The 16,238-nt window shown below is 61.0% G+C and overlaps 7 protein-coding genes across 7 annotated transcripts in view; 2 read left to right on the top strand and 5 right to left on the bottom strand.

The window, feature by feature from the left end:
* Nucleotides 1-563, top strand: part of VDAG_00035 (uncharacterized protein) — a gene marked incomplete at both ends in the record, with an annotated part of 1,851 nt that extends 1,288 nt beyond the window's left edge. The window contains one exon of the mRNA XM_009651412.1: nt 81-563. Coding sequence (XP_009649707.1) covers nt 81-563 — 483 coding nt within the window. The remainder of the gene's footprint in view (nt 1-80) is intronic.
* Nucleotides 564-1,276: 713 nt separating this feature from the next.
* On the bottom strand, nt 1,277-3,370 carry VDAG_00036 (membrane transporter; the record flags this gene model as incomplete). Its single annotated transcript, XM_009651413.1, has 4 exons — nt 1,277-1,301; nt 1,372-2,684; nt 2,827-2,990; nt 3,073-3,370. The coding sequence occupies 4 exons, from the start codon at nt 3,368-3,370 to the stop codon at nt 1,277-1,279; spliced, it is 1,800 nt and encodes a 599-aa protein (XP_009649708.1).
* A 662-nt stretch (nt 3,371-4,032) lies between these two features.
* Nucleotides 4,033-5,347, bottom strand: VDAG_00037 (uncharacterized protein; the record flags this gene model as incomplete). Its single annotated transcript, XM_009651414.1, has 2 exons — nt 4,033-5,250; nt 5,324-5,347. 2 exons carry the CDS (start codon nt 5,345-5,347, stop codon nt 4,033-4,035), a joined length of 1,242 nt encoding a protein of 413 aa, XP_009649709.1.
* A 613-nt stretch (nt 5,348-5,960) lies between these two features.
* VDAG_00038 (uncharacterized protein) lies at nt 5,961-9,936 on the bottom strand (the record flags this gene model as incomplete). The annotated part of the gene is made up of 2 exons (XM_009651415.1): nt 5,961-6,975; nt 7,034-9,936. 2 exons carry the CDS (start codon nt 9,934-9,936, stop codon nt 5,961-5,963), a joined length of 3,918 nt encoding a protein of 1,305 aa, XP_009649710.1.
* Nucleotides 9,937-10,798: 862 nt separating this feature from the next.
* VDAG_00039 (uncharacterized protein) lies at nt 10,799-12,809 on the top strand (the record flags this gene model as incomplete). The annotated part of the gene is made up of 3 exons (XM_009651416.1): nt 10,799-11,641; nt 11,735-12,420; nt 12,446-12,809. 3 exons carry the CDS (start codon nt 10,799-10,801, stop codon nt 12,807-12,809), a joined length of 1,893 nt encoding a protein of 630 aa, XP_009649711.1.
* Nucleotides 12,810-13,068: 259 nt separating this feature from the next.
* Nucleotides 13,069-14,922, bottom strand: VDAG_00040 (uncharacterized protein; the record flags this gene model as incomplete). Its single annotated transcript, XM_009651417.1, has 4 exons — nt 13,069-13,534; nt 13,591-13,778; nt 13,838-14,592; nt 14,874-14,922. 4 exons carry the CDS (start codon nt 14,920-14,922, stop codon nt 13,069-13,071), a joined length of 1,458 nt encoding a protein of 485 aa, XP_009649712.1.
* Nucleotides 14,923-15,611: 689 nt separating this feature from the next.
* The window catches only part of VDAG_00041 (inositol-3-phosphate synthase), a gene marked incomplete at its 3' end in the record, with an annotated part of 2,093 nt that continues 1,466 nt past the window's right edge, over nt 15,612-16,238 (bottom strand). The window contains exon 3 of the mRNA XM_009651418.1: nt 15,612-16,226. Coding sequence (XP_009649713.1) covers nt 15,612-16,226 — 615 coding nt within the window. The remainder of the gene's footprint in view (nt 16,227-16,238) is intronic.

Below are 16,238 nucleotides of genomic sequence, written 5' to 3' on the forward strand. Positions count from 1 at the left end.
ACGGCCTCGGCCTCCTCGGCTACCTCGACTGGGGCCGCTACTGGCGCTGGCTCCTCCTCGCCGCCCTCTGCCTCTTCGAGCTCACCCTCGTCACCCGGCCCCTGCCGCCCGCCTTCCTGACCGCCGCCAACGCCCTGACCTCCGCCCTCACCACGCGCCAGCCCCTGCTGCCCTTCCAGCTCATCGCCCTCGCCCGCAAGGCCAGCATCACCCTCTACATTGCCTTTAACCAGCTCGGGCCCCTCATCGACGTCTTGCTCGCCGGCGGCCCCCCGCAGCCCGACGACGACGACGACGCCAACGCCCAGGAGAGCCTGCACCAGGGCCTCGAGCGCCTCGACGCCCTGGCCCGCGGCCTCGACCACGACGCCGCCAAGCTGCTGTCCATGGAGATGGTGCCGTACGCCGGCGACGCCGAGGCCCTCGGCGCCGTCCGCGCCAAGGTCAAGGACTGGCTGGTCCAGAACACGATCCGCGCCGACCCCATGGTCAAGGACGCCGTGGGCAACTCCATCCGCAGGCGCCGCACCGACGCGCCCGCCGGTGCCAAGGGAACCAGGTAGGGGGGGGATTGTTGGGTGTGTGTAGACTGTAGAGTGGCCTTGATGGACCCTCATCGTAGAGTGGCCGTGATGAAACCTCATGGGCTGAATGCATCTTCTTTTTAAAGCATGATAGCGAAGCGGAGATACAAAAAAGAAACATATCAGGATTCCTGGCAGTGTATACTTGATGCATTCGAGGTGATGGCATGAATGAAATACACCTGGTGAGGGTGTAAAAGGAGGCAAAAAGGAATTTCTCCCTTTGCCGTCGGCCGGCGTCGAACCCCCAGTCCCTCCACGCGCTTTTTAGCTTGCGCGCCCTGTATCGCATTGTAGAGGCATGCGCTCTCGGGTATTTATTAAGCTGCCTCTGGACCACCACACCATGCGTCACGGTATGGTGGTCCTGTTGGGAAGAGGGCCGTTGCCGGGGGGGTATATACTGCTGGACCTGTTGCTGCCTGGTTGTGGGGGTGGGTGAATGGTCTCGCGAGGAAGGAGCGCAAGTCAGGATACAGGAAGAGACAAACATGGCGCCCTGAGCATAATCATGGTACAAAAACAAGGCGCGCAACGCACAAGGGACGAATCGAGCGACGATATGACCAAAGACGATCGAAGAGAATATATGTACGTCTATAAAACAGTCGAACCCAAAGTATCTAATCAGCCGCAGCCCAGCAGCAGCGGTGCAGGACGCCAGACGCCTTCAATGCAACGGACAGTCATGTCTACAAGTATTCCATTCCCCACTTGCTGTGAGTAAAAAGGTTAAAAAAAAAAAAAAAAAAAAAGAAACTGACCATGGCGAGCAGCTTACGCTCACAGCCTCTGCCGGCCGCGCGTCTCGATAGGAATCAGACACATGCCGACAAAGGCCAGCAGGATCAGCACGCCCGACATGGTGATGGGCGCCGTCGTGCCGTCGCCGGGAATATTGGCGGCAATGATGGGCGCCATGAGGCCCGTGACGCGGTTGAGGAAGCTCGCCACGCCGGTGCCGGCGCCGCGGACGGGGGCCGGGAAGATCTCCGGGGTGAAGGCGTAAAGGACGCCGTACATGATGTTCTGGGCAAAGGCCTCGACGCAGGAGAAGAAGAGCTTCGAGTTGGGCGTCGTGCCAAACTCGACAAAGAGGAAGAGGAAGACGGCTGACACAAAGGTCGATATGGCGAGGGTGCCGCGGCGGCCGAGCCAGGGAGACTGGTGGTCGACAAGGTACGCGGCGAGGAGGGCGCCGGGGATGCCCATGATTGAGGTGATGGCGTAGTTGCGGTATGTCTCGGCCGAGATGGTTGTGCCCTCCTCTGCGGGCGCCTCGGCCCTGGCGCCGGCGCCGGCGCCGGTCGAGGGGTCCTCGCCGTGCTCGGACAGGTACTGGGGGAGGAAGGCGTTGAAGAGCGGGTAGCCGAGGCCAATGGTGGCCCAGCAGAACCAGATGAGCATTGTCGCCATGCCGAGCGTCCTGTTCTGGAAGAGGGGCCGGATACGGTCGCCGGAGAACTTGCTGAACTTGTCCTTCAGTACGCTGACTCCAACGGGTCGGACCTCGTGGAGTTCGGGGTGGGCGACGTCGTCGACGACGGCATTCATAATCTCTTCGGTCAACCACGTCTTTGCACCGTTCCTATAAGCGATACCATGGACGACGGCAATGGCCTCGGCTTGGCGGCCCTTGGACAGGAGGAATTTGGGCGACTCAAAGAGGTGGAACAAGAAGCAGCGGATACCAAACATGACCAGAGTCATGACGCCAATAATGAAAACAAACAGGCGCCAGCCTTGATCGGCGGGCCAGTTGGCGATGCAGTACCAGGCGATGAGCGAGGAGACGAGCTGGCCGACAGGCCACCACACAGAGAGCAGAGTCAACAGCGCGCTCGATGCGTCGGGAAGAAACTCGAGAAAGAGGGCACCGTCGACAGGGAGATTGCCGCCGACGCCGAAGCCAAGGGCGGCAAAGAGAAAGCAGGTCCAGCCCCAGGAGGGGGCAAAGGAGACGAGGATGCCAAAGACGCTAGTGATGAGCAGGGTACAGTTGAAGGCGATGCGGCGTCCCAAGATGTCAGAGCCAATGCCCCAGATGAAACTGCCAAAACACAGGCCGATAAAGACGGAGCTTGTCGTGTACCGCACCGTCTTGGTCGGCACGTCAAACTCGGCTGATAATGATGGCAAACAGAGAGAAACGCCCTGCGATGGTTAGCCACAGATGCTTGGTAAGGGGGGTCTCCTTCAGGCCCCGCCTCGCCAATGCTACTCACTTGCATCCAAAGGCTACGGACGAAAGAGTGTTAGCAACAATGTCCACGATGATTCTCTCCATGGGGCTTGAGACAACGTACTTATCGGCAAACCAGCCAAAGCCGCAAAGAATGAACAACTGCCAGTTGTATTTTCCCATGCCGATATCCTGAATGGCCTTGTTGATCAATTTTGACCTCACTGCCACGCTGTCAGTATGGTGGTCCATTTTTCCTCTCCCTCCTCATGAGTGACTTGAGATGGTTTTGAGCGTGGCACTCACTCTCGTAATCCGTCGAGTCGCCCTTGCCAGCCCTCACTTCTCTCCGGAGACCCTCGATGCTGTACTCGGCCGCGCTCATCTCGAGCATGCCCTCGCTCTCCTCCCTGTCCTTTGGCGCATGGCCAGCGTCGTCGCCAGCGTCGTCGCCGGGAGATGGCGGGTCCTCAAACTCGGTGCGGCCGGTGCGCGCCGAGTGGCTGTGAAGATGGGCCTCCTCGAGAGGCACGACGACGCCGAGGTAGTCATCGACGGACTCTGTGGGCGCCACGGCGATGCGCCGGTACATGTACTTGAACATGACAGGCTTAGGTGTGGACTTGTCGATGTGCGGGCCAGGGGATCAACGGATGAAGCCCAAGGAATCAAGACAAAGACGCAAAGGAGAGGAAGCCCAAACAGCACTCATTCAGAGGTAAGGAAGGGATGAAAGCGACAACGAACGGGACATGTAATAAGTGACGAGGAACCCGGGACATTCGAAGCCAAATGGCTATAGGGCATGATGGGTGCAGTGTGATGGGCGCAAGCAGCTGACGAAGCCCACGTGACCCTCCATCGCTGAGAACACGTCCGACGTCTTGGCCACCGTTTCGCTGGTGGAGCCTGACCAATCTCAGAGGGACGCTGGTCGTTGTCCATCTTAGGGCACGATTCCATCAGTCAGAACACGTCGAGATTTAGGTAAGAGGGTCGATGCAGAGGGCACGACTTTTAGCAATGATTACGTCCTGGAAGCCCGCGGTGCATACCGTGCCACTTCGGCGGGACGAGGGCAGGGTGAGGGTTATCATCTGGTTCTAGTGGATGTTGCCCCAAGGCCCCCCAATTATGCCCCTGAAGCCGGCATGCAACACCCCTAGGTACCTACCTACCTACCTAGGTAGGTAAGGTACCTGGGTAGGTAAGGTACCTAGTAGCTTATATCCCCAAGATCCGAATCAACACCATCGGCCACCCTGTCTATCCCGCTTGTACAGCCCAGTCACAGGCAACGACCCATCTGTCTTGCCCGTGGCCCTGTCCAAGCGTGACCTCCCACGCCGGCTGTGCAATCGCAATGACGACGCCCTTGTGAACCTCGGCCTTCTTCGCGAGACCCGTCAACTTGCCCTCGCCAGCCAGCATCAGCCTCACCGAGAGTGACATGCCCCCCGCCTCCGCCTCGGCTTGAAGCTGTCGCCCTCTGACCAGATACATCCTGCCCCCGGCCTCGACCTCCTCCACGACGAACTGCACGGCCGTCTCCGACTGTCTCTCATGCCTCCCACTCCACCCCTTGACCTCGGCGAGCCGTGACTGCATCTCTGCCGCGAGGCCCCCGGGGATGTACCTGACCCCGCGTCTCTGCGGCGAGAAGGCCTCCGGCAGCCCGTCCGACTTGGGCGCCTCGACCTCTGGCGCGCGAAACCGCGGCGGCCGCTGGAAGGTAGGCTGCTGGTTTCGTGCGGCCGCCGCATCACGCACCTCTTCTTCTTCCTCTTCTTCGCCATCATTGTCGTCGTCTTCGTTGTCTGACGCCTCCGTTCCGCCCTGCAAAGGCGTCACCGGCGCATCGAGCATCATCTCGTCCTCGTCTCCTCGCACATCGCGCTCGTCCAGCTCATCCAGAGTACGTATCTCGCCGTCCCTGTACCCATCAGACAGCTGCGACCCCCCCTCTTCCGAGTCGATCTCGACCCGCCTCCTCTTCGGCGTCGGCCCCTCGCCCCCGGGGCTCGAGTCCCGAGCCCCTTCCTCTTCCGCTTGCTCTTCCTCTGCCCCTCCCTCGCGTCCCGCCTCCTCTTCCGAATCGGATCGCCCCCCCGCCGACGACTCATCCTCGATAGACCCGCCCAACCCCCCCCTCACGCCCGTCGGCGAGCTGTCGACCCCATCATCGACAATCGCCTCCCTCTGCCGCCGCGCCGCGCTCGTCCCGGGGAACCCGAACCCGGGCGCGAACCCCTGCGCGCTCGACGGCGGGCGCGGCGTCGACGCGAACGAAGACGAAGAAGGAGCCGCGAAGCGCGGCGTCGCGTGGAACTTTTGCTGCTGCTGCTGCTGCTGCTGCTGGCTGCTGCTCGCGGCGGTGGCGGCGCCGCTGGGCTGGAACTGCCGCGGGTGTCCCGGCGTCGTCGTCGTGTCCCGCGACGAGGGCGGGTGTCTCTTGGTGAGGAGGAACTTTCGGGGGTCCGGTGTCTTTGTGTGTCCTGCCGCATGAGCTTGTGAACGGACCCTACGTCAGTCGAGAGAAGGGGGCGACGCGACGTACAGAGGGGGGTTGGCCGGGTGTCATGGTGCTGGAGACAGCATTGTCCGTGTGTAATTGACCAAAGGGTACCAGAGTGAAGGGAGGGGGAATCAGGCCCAGCCAGCTGCGTGAGGGTTCAGGCGCGATATGGCTCTTGTTTCGACCATCGCTAGAGTTGAGAAGAAATATGGTGCTCTTCAGGTTGGAGGGTGGACAATGGAGGGGAAGGTAAGTTGTCGCGCGTTGGGAGGGAGCGTGTTTGTGTAGAAAGAGCGAGGTCACGATCTGATGCGGCGCCTTCGAGGCCCAAGTCGGTCGCTGGTGGGGCAGAACGACCCCTGTGGCATGCTTCAGGGCCCCATCACCAGTAACAGCACCAGTAACTTCACCACTAACAGCACCAGTAACTTCACCAGTAACTTCACCAGTGACTTCACCAGTAACTTCACCAGTAACTTCATTTCACCAGCAACTTCAACATGGCAAAACAATCGAGTCAACATTTCAGTATTCAGAACGACAGTCAAAACCGTGCAGTCCCAGCCAAACTCGCCTGCGCACGCTATGAACCCCCAACGCCATGCTTCCTAAACCATGCCTACCTACCCTACCAAAAGGATCACCCTACCAAAAGGATCACCCTACAAAAGGATCATGCTCACTCAAACTTGCCGGATCCAAACAGTCCACCCACAGCCTTGCCACGCTTCTCCGCGCCACGCAGCTTCCTCGCCTCCCTCCTCTGATCATGCTGCTGAATCACCGCCCTGCGCTCCGTCTCGCGCGCCAGGTAGCTGACGCCAGACTTCTTGCTCGCCGTCTTCCGGATCTTGCCTTCATCGCCGAACCCACCGCCCGACAGCCCATTCGACGTTGACGTTGCGCTCCCGCTCGTGCTCGTGCTGCTTGCCAGCGAGTTGGTCGTCGCCCTGCGCAGCAACGCCGGCACCTTGAAGCCCGAGGCTGCCGTGGTCGAGGAGAAGGCGAGCTTGGTGCTGGCCGACAGGTTCGAGGACGAGTCGCGCTTCAGCGACATGCGGTCGATGACGGCGTGCTTGGGTGCCGCCGTCCTCCTGGGGTTCGCCTTGCCGGGGCTCGTGTTCTCCTTGTTGCTCTGCGCCGTCGAGGGCCGCTCGTCCTCAGCCTCGCTGTCCGAGTCAACCCCCGTGGCGGCGATGAGCAGGTCGTTCGGATCCTCGAGCAGGCTCGAGACAGACTCGCGAATCTCGCCAAGGTTGGACGGCTTCCTGCCCTCCTTGTTGCGACGGGGGTTGGTGGTCGCAGCTGCGCCGAGAGGCTTGGCCTTCTCGTTGGCAGGCTGGCTGTCCGGCACCGTCTGCCCTTGCGACTGCGACTCGTCCTCGACTTCCACCTCCATTGGTTCGGGTCCCATCTCGAGAAAGTCCATCTCTTCGTCACTTCCGCGGTCCTCAATCGTGCGCATGAACGCCTGGTTGCCAGGGTTTTCGGCAATCTTCTTGATGCGCTCGTCCGCGAAGAGAGCCTTCTGCATCTTGGCGAACTGCCTGCGCTTGAGGCGACGACGGGCCTCGCCGCCGTCATCCGAGTCGGAAAGGTCGTAGTCAGCACCCCTCTTGCGGCGCAGCATGCCCGTCGTGAGGTCGTGGAAGAGCTTGTCAACCTGCTGTTCATCGCGTGCACGTTCACGTTCCCTGGATCCATGTCAGTTTGGTCATCATCTGTGGCGTCGCTAGGCAAGTGTCTACTCACGCGTAGAGCGCTGCGATCTTGCGCTCGTCGCCATCCTTGCCAGCCTCGTCGTCAATCATCTCCTTGACGGACGCCGCGTCATCATCGTCGCTGCTGTCCTCGCCGTCGGCGCCTCCGAGGCCGGCATATTCATCCTCGGACTCGTCGGCTTGCTCCTCGAACATGTCCTTGGCCTTGCTCTTCTTCTTGTTGAACTCCTTCAGCTTCTTCGCCTTCTTCGCAGCTGCTTTCAGGGCATCAAAGGCGGTGGCAGACGACTTGACCTCGGCATCGACGGTCACGCCAGATTCGGAAGCAAATGTCGCTTCGGGTTCCTCTGCCATGTCCTCGATCTTGCGACGGAGACGTCCTCTGCGAACAAGGGGCGAGTCCTGAATAGACTCCTCCACATCTCCGCCCTGAGTTTGGGTCTGGATGGTCGAGGCTGGAGCCTCGAAGAAGCGCTCTCGCAGAGGCGTGTAGTCCTGGAGGCCGCCATCCTGGGAAGCGTCCATGTCGACCTGTGTCGAGTTGAGGTCATCGCCGCGCAGGAGGCTGTCAAATCCGTGCATCTGAGACTGCGTGTAGTGAAGCTGGATGCCCTGAGTCTCAGCACCCTGCTGGGTGGGGACCTTCTGCGTGTCGCCAGACTGGCTGTCGAGAATCATGTCCTCGTCAGGCTGCGTCTCCTCGTCAAAGTTGGGGAAACCACCAAAGGTGGGCATGGGCGATGCCATTGACGCGCCCCCAGGCATGTCCTGGCTGTCGTCCATGGTGCCAGCGAAGATCTGGGTCAGACCCAGGCCTGCGGGGCCAGTAATCGGAAGACCAGGAATGAAAGTCTTCTTGGCAGAGCGGAGAACCGAAGTCGGCATGGCGGGTGAGTTATTGCTGGCGATGACCGGCGACACGTGGCTTGTCGTCTTGGGCTTGGGAGTCGCCTCGACAATTTCAGCTTCCTCGTCTTCGTCGTCAGAGATGACGTGGGCATTCTTCTTCGATCGTCGAGCGTTGCGTTTGGGAAGCGCAGCCTCCTCATCGGAGCCGGTTTGCTCCTGCTCGTCACCAGAAGCCTCTTGCTCGGCACCAGAGGCGGTATCGGCCTCTTCGGCTTCGTTGTCGACCATGTCGGTCTCGTCTTCGGAGCCAGAAAGTTCAACCTCGGCCTCGTCCTCCTCATCCTGACCCTCGTCGGAGCCCTCATAATCGTCGTCGTCCTCGCTGTCATCCCAGGCCAGCGGGTCCAGCTCGCCGTTCCTGATCTTGATGCGACGCTCTTCCTTGGCGGCTTCCCTCTCCCTCTCCATAATCTCCTCGGCCTCCTTGCGCGCCTTGGTGACAATGTCCTCGACTTCCTGCATCTCCTTCTCACGCTCCTCGGCTGTCTGCACAACGATGCCCTTGGCCTTGAGCGCCTCGAGTCGGCGCTCGCGCTCGAGCTTCGCCTGCTGGCGGGCGCGCTGGTGAAGCATGAGTCCGAGCTCGCCAGAGGTCATGGAGGGCTTGCCCTTCTTCTGGCGGACCTCCTTGCCGGGCGATTTGACCTGGGCGAGAAGACGCAGAGCGTGCAGCGCCTGCGCCTCGTTGGTCTTCTTCTCGGGGACCTTGTCGAAGACGGCGTCGATGCGTGTCGTGCGCTTGGCCACGGCAACCTCGAGCTCCTCGTCCGAATCGAGGCTGACCAGGTTCACAGATACCTCGGGCATCTTGACACGGAACTGACGCTTCGTCGCGGGTGCTTTGGTTGTGGGCTTGGGAGGAGAGTTGACAGCAATTTCCTTGCCCTTGGCCTTGGCTGACTTTTGAGGGGCACCATGTAGAAGCTCGGCCAGAGACGGCAAGTCATCCTCGTCGTTTTGTGCTGGGGCGGCGACAGGCTGGGCGGTTGTGGCGGCGTCTTTGGCGGAATCATCCGCAGGGGGCGAGCTGGGCGGCGTGTCGTTGTCGTCCTTCATGTCGACGTCAGAGTTGTGAGCCGAGTTGGGCGTGCCAGGACGGCTAGAGCTGGCCGTCTTGGGCTCGGGAGCGGGCGCGGCAGCGGCAGCGGCAGCGGCAGCGGGGGCGGTCCTGAAGTTGAAGCGCTCAAAGAGGCTTGCCTTGGTGATCTTCTTTCTCGTCTTGGCTTCGTGGGCCAATTGCATGTTGCGTGCCATGCGCTGCGTCTCGCGGTTCATTTCCTCCATGGCCTTCTTGCCAGCCTTCCTGGTGGGCCTCGCCATTTGCGAGAGCTGGCGACCGCCCTCGTCGTCGGTGATGCTCGAGACATTGCCGTCCGAGTCGTCGAGAATGTCGAGGTCGGCCTGGCGCGCCATCCTCTCCTGCCTCTTCTTCTCCTCTTCTGCCTCGCGTGCCAGCCTCTCGTCGCGTTTGCGTTTGACAAGGGCTGCAAAGCGCGAGCTCTTGAGGTCGGGCATGCTGTCATCCGAGCCCGAGTCCGAGGCGCCGGCTTGTTCTGCCGGAGCAGGCGTCTGGTGACGGGAGACAAACAGGCCTGGGCTGGAGCTGGCGGCAGGACTCTGATCCCTGGGCGTGGTGGCTTCGGGCGCCTCTCTCCTCTTGAGGCGTCTCGGTGCTGCGATAATGTCATCCTCCTCGTCGTTCTCGTGGGCGGCGTCAGGCATGGCTGCGTCTGATGTGGGTGCTGTAGTAAGGTTTCCGAGCATTCGTGCGGCCATGCGTCCTCGTGGTCGGATCTCCTCTTCCGAGTCGTCGTCTGACTCTTGTGTAGGCATGGGGCGCGGCGAACGACGTGTTGGTGTTGGTGTTGGTGAGGACCTCTTCGCACGACGGGGCGCAGTGTGTGATTCTCCGTCTTCAGAGCTTGAGTCCATGGCAGCAAGGCGTGCTTCCATTCTGGATCGGGGAGAGAGCAGAAGCTCGGGGCCTGGGCTGGCCATGGGCGAAGGGGACCGCGCAGCGGCCATTGTGTCTGGGTGTGGCGGGTTGGGTATACGATGAGGGTGGTGGAGGGTATCAATGGGTGTAGGTCAACCAAGCGCGAGGCAATGGAAGCGGATGTTTGGTGATTGTTCGGATCTTTGCGTTGTAGTGGGTATGTGGTATCAAGGTGAGGTGTGTGGTGTGGTCTGGTAGGGAGACGAGGGAAGGTAGGTACCTACCTCAAGGTACTTTTACATGGGCGACGAGACGCGTCCAGGGATTGCAGACGCGAGCCGGGGACGTGCACCGCGGGACGTGTTTAGTGGCGGGGCTGGTGTCTTATCGCGGCCTCGGACCCGCTAAACGCGTCGATAAGACACACCTTTGCCTCATTAACGCGTCGACATGACAGGGCCTGAAGCACGCTGTATTTTTGGCAGGGAAACGCCCCGGAACCCCCCGTCAACCGAGAGATGACGGCATTCCAGGCCTGACATGACAGCCTGTCAGCCTGACAGCCTGTCAGCCTGACCTCCTACATCACAAGTCTGGTTTCTACTGGACTCGACGAATGTCACACTCTACTTCTCGCCTCATGCCATCTCCGGGGACAGGAACACCACCGGTCATCTGTACCAGCAGTCGCATGGCAGTTGCTGCCACCCCCCACGACGTTCCGAAGCTAATTCCGAAGCCGCCGTAATCGGCCCCCGAGCTGTGGGGCCGCGCCGTTCCGTGAGCGATGTCGCGGCTCTCTTCCGATGACGAATCCCACCAGTACCTCGCATCCTACTTGCTCTCACCTTCACTTCTCTCTGCCTCTCTATCTCTCGATTGATCTTCTCCACCACACCTGCCGCCACTCTACCGGTCTCTCCAGACAGCGAGTGAGTGACGCGCTCTCTCATGGCAACGAGTCACACCGCATATGATCGGGTGCCCTCCCGACGAGACCCTGACTCAGACTCGGAAAAAGAGGACTCGGATGATGAGACGATCCAACAGCAGCTCGATGAGACACTCCGTGACCCTGGCACGGGCGTCATTCCAATATCGGCGCCGGACCCGAGCCCCGCTCCGATAGTCGTCACCCCGCCAGATGGGCCCTCCAAGCCCGTCGCCTGGCGGGATCTTCCCCGCAAGAACCAGCTCCTCGTCATCACCTTGGCCCGCCTCAGCGAGCCCCTCGTCCACACGTCCCTGACGGCGTACATGTTTTACCAGCTCAAATGGTTTGACCCTTCGCTCTCCGATGCCGTCATCGCCTCGCAGGCTGGTATCCTCCACGCCTCCTTCACCGCCGCGCAGTTCACGACGGCCCTGCTGTGGGGGCGCCTTGCCGATTCGCCCGTCTTTGGTCGTAAGATGGTCATCCTCTGCGGACTCGGAGGCACCTGTGTGTCGGCTATTGGCTTTGGCTTCTCCACGACCTTCCCCCAGGCCCTGTGCTTCCGTCTGCTGGGTGGTGTGACCAACGGCAACGTCGGCGTCATGAGGACCATGATCAGCGAGATCATACGCGACAAGAAGTACCAGTCGAGAGCCTTCTTGATCCTACCCATGACCTTCAACGTCGGCGTCATCATCGGTCCCATCCTAGGCGGCCTGTTGAGTGACCCGGCCGGCAGCTATCCCAGCCTCTTTGGCCAGGTCGAGTTCTTCAAAAAGTACCCGTATGCCGCGCCGAATCTCGTCAGCGCCGTTTTCCTCTTCACGGCCATGTCATCCATCTGGCTCTTCCTCGAAGAGGTTCGTGCCATGCTCTTTTTCTTTTGTTTTCTCTTCGCCTCTCCCTCCCGCTGTTCACTTCTCGTCGTGGCCCTCTGCTGACACGAAGCACAGACTCTCGACGCCCTTCACGACCACGGCCCAGACTTGGGCATCCGGTTCAGACTAGCCCTGACAGCCTGGTGCCGGCGGCTGCTCGCTCGCATGCGCCGCGCCCGCAGCACCGCCGGCTACCGGCCCCTGCACACGCACTCGCGGCACCACAGCACGCTGTCCGACCTAGACACAGACACGGACGTGGAGCTCGAGCCCGACAGCCCCCTGGGCTCGCACGACGACGACAGCCACGGTGCTTCATCGCCGCCGCCGCCGCCGCCGCCGCCGCCTGCTCCTCCCCGTCAGCGCCCGCGCCCGCGCTACACAGCGCGCCTGCCCTTCCGCCGCCTCTTCACGCGCAACGTCCTCTTCACCTTCACGTCGCACTTTATCCTCGCGCTGCACGTCGGCACCTTCAACTCGCTCTGGTTCGTCTTCCTCTCGACGCCCGTCTCGACCGGCCCCGCCGCCCCGCCCTGGCGCTTCACCGGCGGCCTCGGCCTGCCGCCCTCGTCCATCGGCTTCGCCATGGCCACCCTCGGCGTCATCGGCCTCGCCCTGCAGCTGCTCCTCTACCCGCGCCTGTCCGCCCGCCTCGGCACCCTGCGTTCCTTCCGCGCCTCGCTGCCCTTCTTTCCGCTCGCCTACACCCTCGCCCCCTACCTCGCCCTCGTGCCCGTCCTCGTCAGGCCGCGCGCCAGACAGTGCCCATGCCGGCACGGGCACAAGCGGCGCCGGCCCCGCCCCCAAAACCGGCCCCGTCATCTGGCTCGCCCTCGCCGCCGTCCTCGCCCTGCAGGTCACGGGCCGCACCTTTGCGCTGCCGGGCCAGACCATCCTCGTCAACAACTGCGCGCCGCACCCCAGCGTGCTCGGCACCGTGCACGGCCTCGCGCAGAGCGTCTCGAGCGCCGCCCGCACCATCGGGCCCGTCCTCGGCGGCTGGGCCTACGGCGTCGGGCTCGAGGCCGGCGTCGTCGGCGCCGTGTGGTGGGGCCTCGCCGCCTTTGCCGTGCTCGGCTTCTTCGCGAGCTGGTTCCTGCGCGAGGGCGACGGCCACGAGATTTGGCTCGAGGGGGACGAGGAGGACTAAGCCTGTCGGTGTGTGGCGGGGTGGCCGGTCCCTCTTTTGTCTATACTCTTGAGTTTGCACATTCCGGGAGCATTCGGTCTCAGCCTTCCATTCATATACATCCTTGCGTGCACGCTGGCAAGAGAACGAAAAAGTAGCTGAAACTAGATTCCCAAGAGTAGGAAAAGCACATGACAACATACAAATACAAATGACATGCCAATTATTATCTGTATTCATGCTAAAAAAATCCCAACGCCATCTGCTACCTCAATCAAGCCTACAATGTTTCTCTCGGAGTCTGCACTGGTCCGAGGTCACCCCCATCACCATCCTTACGGTCCCTCTCCCGATCCCTACCAGAGGCCGGGCTCATGGTCGACAACCCAATGCTGGCGCCTGATCCCTGTGCGGGCGGCGGTCCTTCATACGGCGGTGGCGCGGCATAGCCGCCGGGAGACAGAGGGCCGCCGGGCGGGGCATATCCTGCTGGCGCTGCGTGGCCGGCAAAGCCATAGCCAGGCTGGTAGCCTGCGTTGCCGCCGCCGGGCTGCGCCTGGCCCTGGTGGCGCCACGGCTCTTGGCCCGAAGGGTGTCCGCCGTAAAAGGGGCCGTTCGTGTGGCGCTGCTGGCGGCGGCGGAGGAAGCCCTGGCCGAACATGAAGAAGAGCGAGAAACCGCATACGGCGATGACAAGAGCAGCGAGGAAATAACCCTCTTGGCGGTTGAGTGCGAACGAGAAGCCGCTGCTGTGGTCAGTACATCTAGTCTATGCAATCGAGGTCAAAGCGGGAACGCTTACAGGAACGCATTAAAAGTGCCGACGAAGAGTATGATGCGTCCAGTCCACCGGTGCGGGGTTTGCAGCTTGGTGGGCTTATTCGTGCGCTTAAACTGCAAGTGGTGCAGGATGCCGAGTACAAACTGGCCGAAAAATAGGCCAAAGACGACAAGGCCGATGATCTGGTGCCTGTCGTTGAATCCGCGAGACTGGTTCGGGTCAGTGACATGCTTGCCTCGGGGTGGGGTCGACAGGAGCCTAAACCTACACGTTGATACAGGAAACTCGTGACAATGCCTAGGCTGACACCGACAATGGCAAAGACGAGGGCGACGCTTTGGACGATGCCGTGCCAGCGCACCATCTGGCCGGCACGCAGGCACAATATGCCTGCCGGCAGCAACACGCAGACGGACATGATCATGAAGATGGCGTGAAACCGTGACTTGAGATCGCGATGGCTCTGGCGGTGGAATCTCGCCTCGGTGCCAATGTTCTTCGCGTCGGCGCTGATGCTCGTGGCGTTGACCTTGTTGGTGCGGCCCATGTCGATCTCGAAGCCGCCAAACTGCCTATGCATGGGCAGCGGCGCGTCCATGTCGTCAGAACGCAGGCTGCCGTCGGGACCAACGGCCCAGATGGCCTTCTGATCGTGATCAAAGACATCGAGGGAGCCGTGCAGCCAGGTGCGACAGTGGTCGGTGCAGCGTGCGTTGAAGACCAAGTAGTCGCCTTGTATGCCAGTACCGTCGAGCACCTCCCAGCGCATGTGGGAGTAGTACTCGGGCTCGTAGTTGCCAAAGGCGATGCGAGGCGAGAAGGTGACGCCGGTGCCTTCGTCATCGTGGTAGAGCATGAGAATCAGGGAATTGGGCATGTCGTCTGACCCAAGGCCGACGGCACCCCAGGTGACGCTCTGGTGAACGCGCAGGGAGAAGTAGACATCGCGATTGTGGTCGGTCGGAGCGGCGAAGGCGAAGGTGACGAGGGTGTCGGGAGACACGAAGACGGACTGGCCCGTCTCTTGGGCGTGGACAGGCGTGGGGTATGTCGAGAGGGCTAACTTGTCAGCCAATTCATTGAAACAAGGAACGAGTATGTCGTCTCTAGAGGATCAAGGGAAGAACTGCATGTGCCGCGCGACCCGTGAACCTGGATTGGGCCTTGGAGGCACCGGAACAAACGGCAACAGCGAGAGGCGTTGATGCTAGTTGGGTGGGAAGGAGAAGGGGGGGGCGGGATGGATTTCCAGGGGAAGCTACACCCCAAGGACCCAGCAAATAAGGTGAGGCTGGCTCACGTACCTGCATTGGCGGCCAGGGCGACCCTTCCCAGTACTTTGGGAAACAACATTGTCGTGAGTCAACGCTTTCGCCGTCTCTCTCTTTCTATCGTTCCTTCGCCACGAAACACCGAGCGTGAGGAAGGAGGATGGCTCAGGAAACATAAGACAAGAAGGAACGGCATGGACAAATGGCATGTGCGTGTGCTACACTTGTCTTGGCAAAAAGCTTCTTCCCCCATTGCCTACAGCCTGCGGCAATCTCCTTCTCAATCTCCTCGCAATCTAAGTACCATGTACTCCTTGTTCACTTGTTCATACGAACCCCCTCGTTGTGCAAACACAACTGGCGACGACCCCGGCCGAGCCTCGCCAATCATCATTAAGATGATTCACCCCAGCAAGTCGGGCACTTACTTACTTGTTGGGGGCCACACTCTGCCAAGTCTGCTTCCAATGGCGTGTCACATGTCTGGCACCTGTCAAATCATCCCCCTCACTGACTTCATATCATCATGCGACATGGCTCGCACACACATCACGAAACATGCAAGTCAAACACGACAGGATTGAAGGAACAGAAAGGTACGGTAATGACTGTCGTTGTTGTTTTTATTTTGTCAATCTTGAGTCAATCTGCAAACGGTAAAGACTGGACAAGCTTGTAAGAAGCGATAATCACCAAGCATCGCATTCGCATACCGTGGCCGATGGACAGTCTGAGGCCCCAGTTCGCAAACATGCCAGAGTCACGCAGCTCCTAGAAGAGCTTGTGCTCGAGCGTCATGTCGCTCTCCGGCTCGAGACCGACGCAGGCGCGGAAGATGTTGGTCAGGGCCGAGCGCTGCTTGGCAAGGGCGTTGACGACGGGCGTGCCGGGGGGCGTCAGGGGCGCCTTGAGCATGTAGCTCAGCACGCTGAGCACGCTGTGGAAGCCCTTGAAGCCCTTGCCGGCGGCCTCGTCGACCGACGTGGCCTTCCACTGGATGCGCGTCATCATCTCGGCGACGAGCACGAGGTCAATGATGAGCGGCGACGCCAGCAGCGAGTCCTCGCACACGTTGAACATGGAGATGGTCTGGTGGCCACCCATGAAGATCTCGGCGTAGTACTCGTCGAGCGCGCGCTTGTTGTCGCCCACGCCCGGCATGTACTTGATGACGACGCAGTGGTCGGGGTGCTCGCCCTCCTTGTAGAGGACCGTGTTGGCCTCGACCATGTCGTCGACAACGTTGGACTTGGAGATCTCCTTGGAGCGGAACTGCTTCTGCGAGCTGAGGTTCTTGCCGTCATTGTTGCCGAGGTGGTTGTAGCTCGCAATCGACGTCAGCTTGATGCCGGCGTTGATGAGGAAGTCGACGAGCGCCGACTTCATCTTGGTCAAACC

The sequence above is a fragment of the Verticillium dahliae genome, genomic scaffold (assembly GCF_000150675.1).
Source record: "Verticillium dahliae VdLs.17 supercont1.1 genomic scaffold, whole genome shotgun sequence".
In the NCBI taxonomy this organism is placed as follows: domain Eukaryota; kingdom Fungi; phylum Ascomycota; class Sordariomycetes; order Glomerellales; family Plectosphaerellaceae; genus Verticillium; species Verticillium dahliae.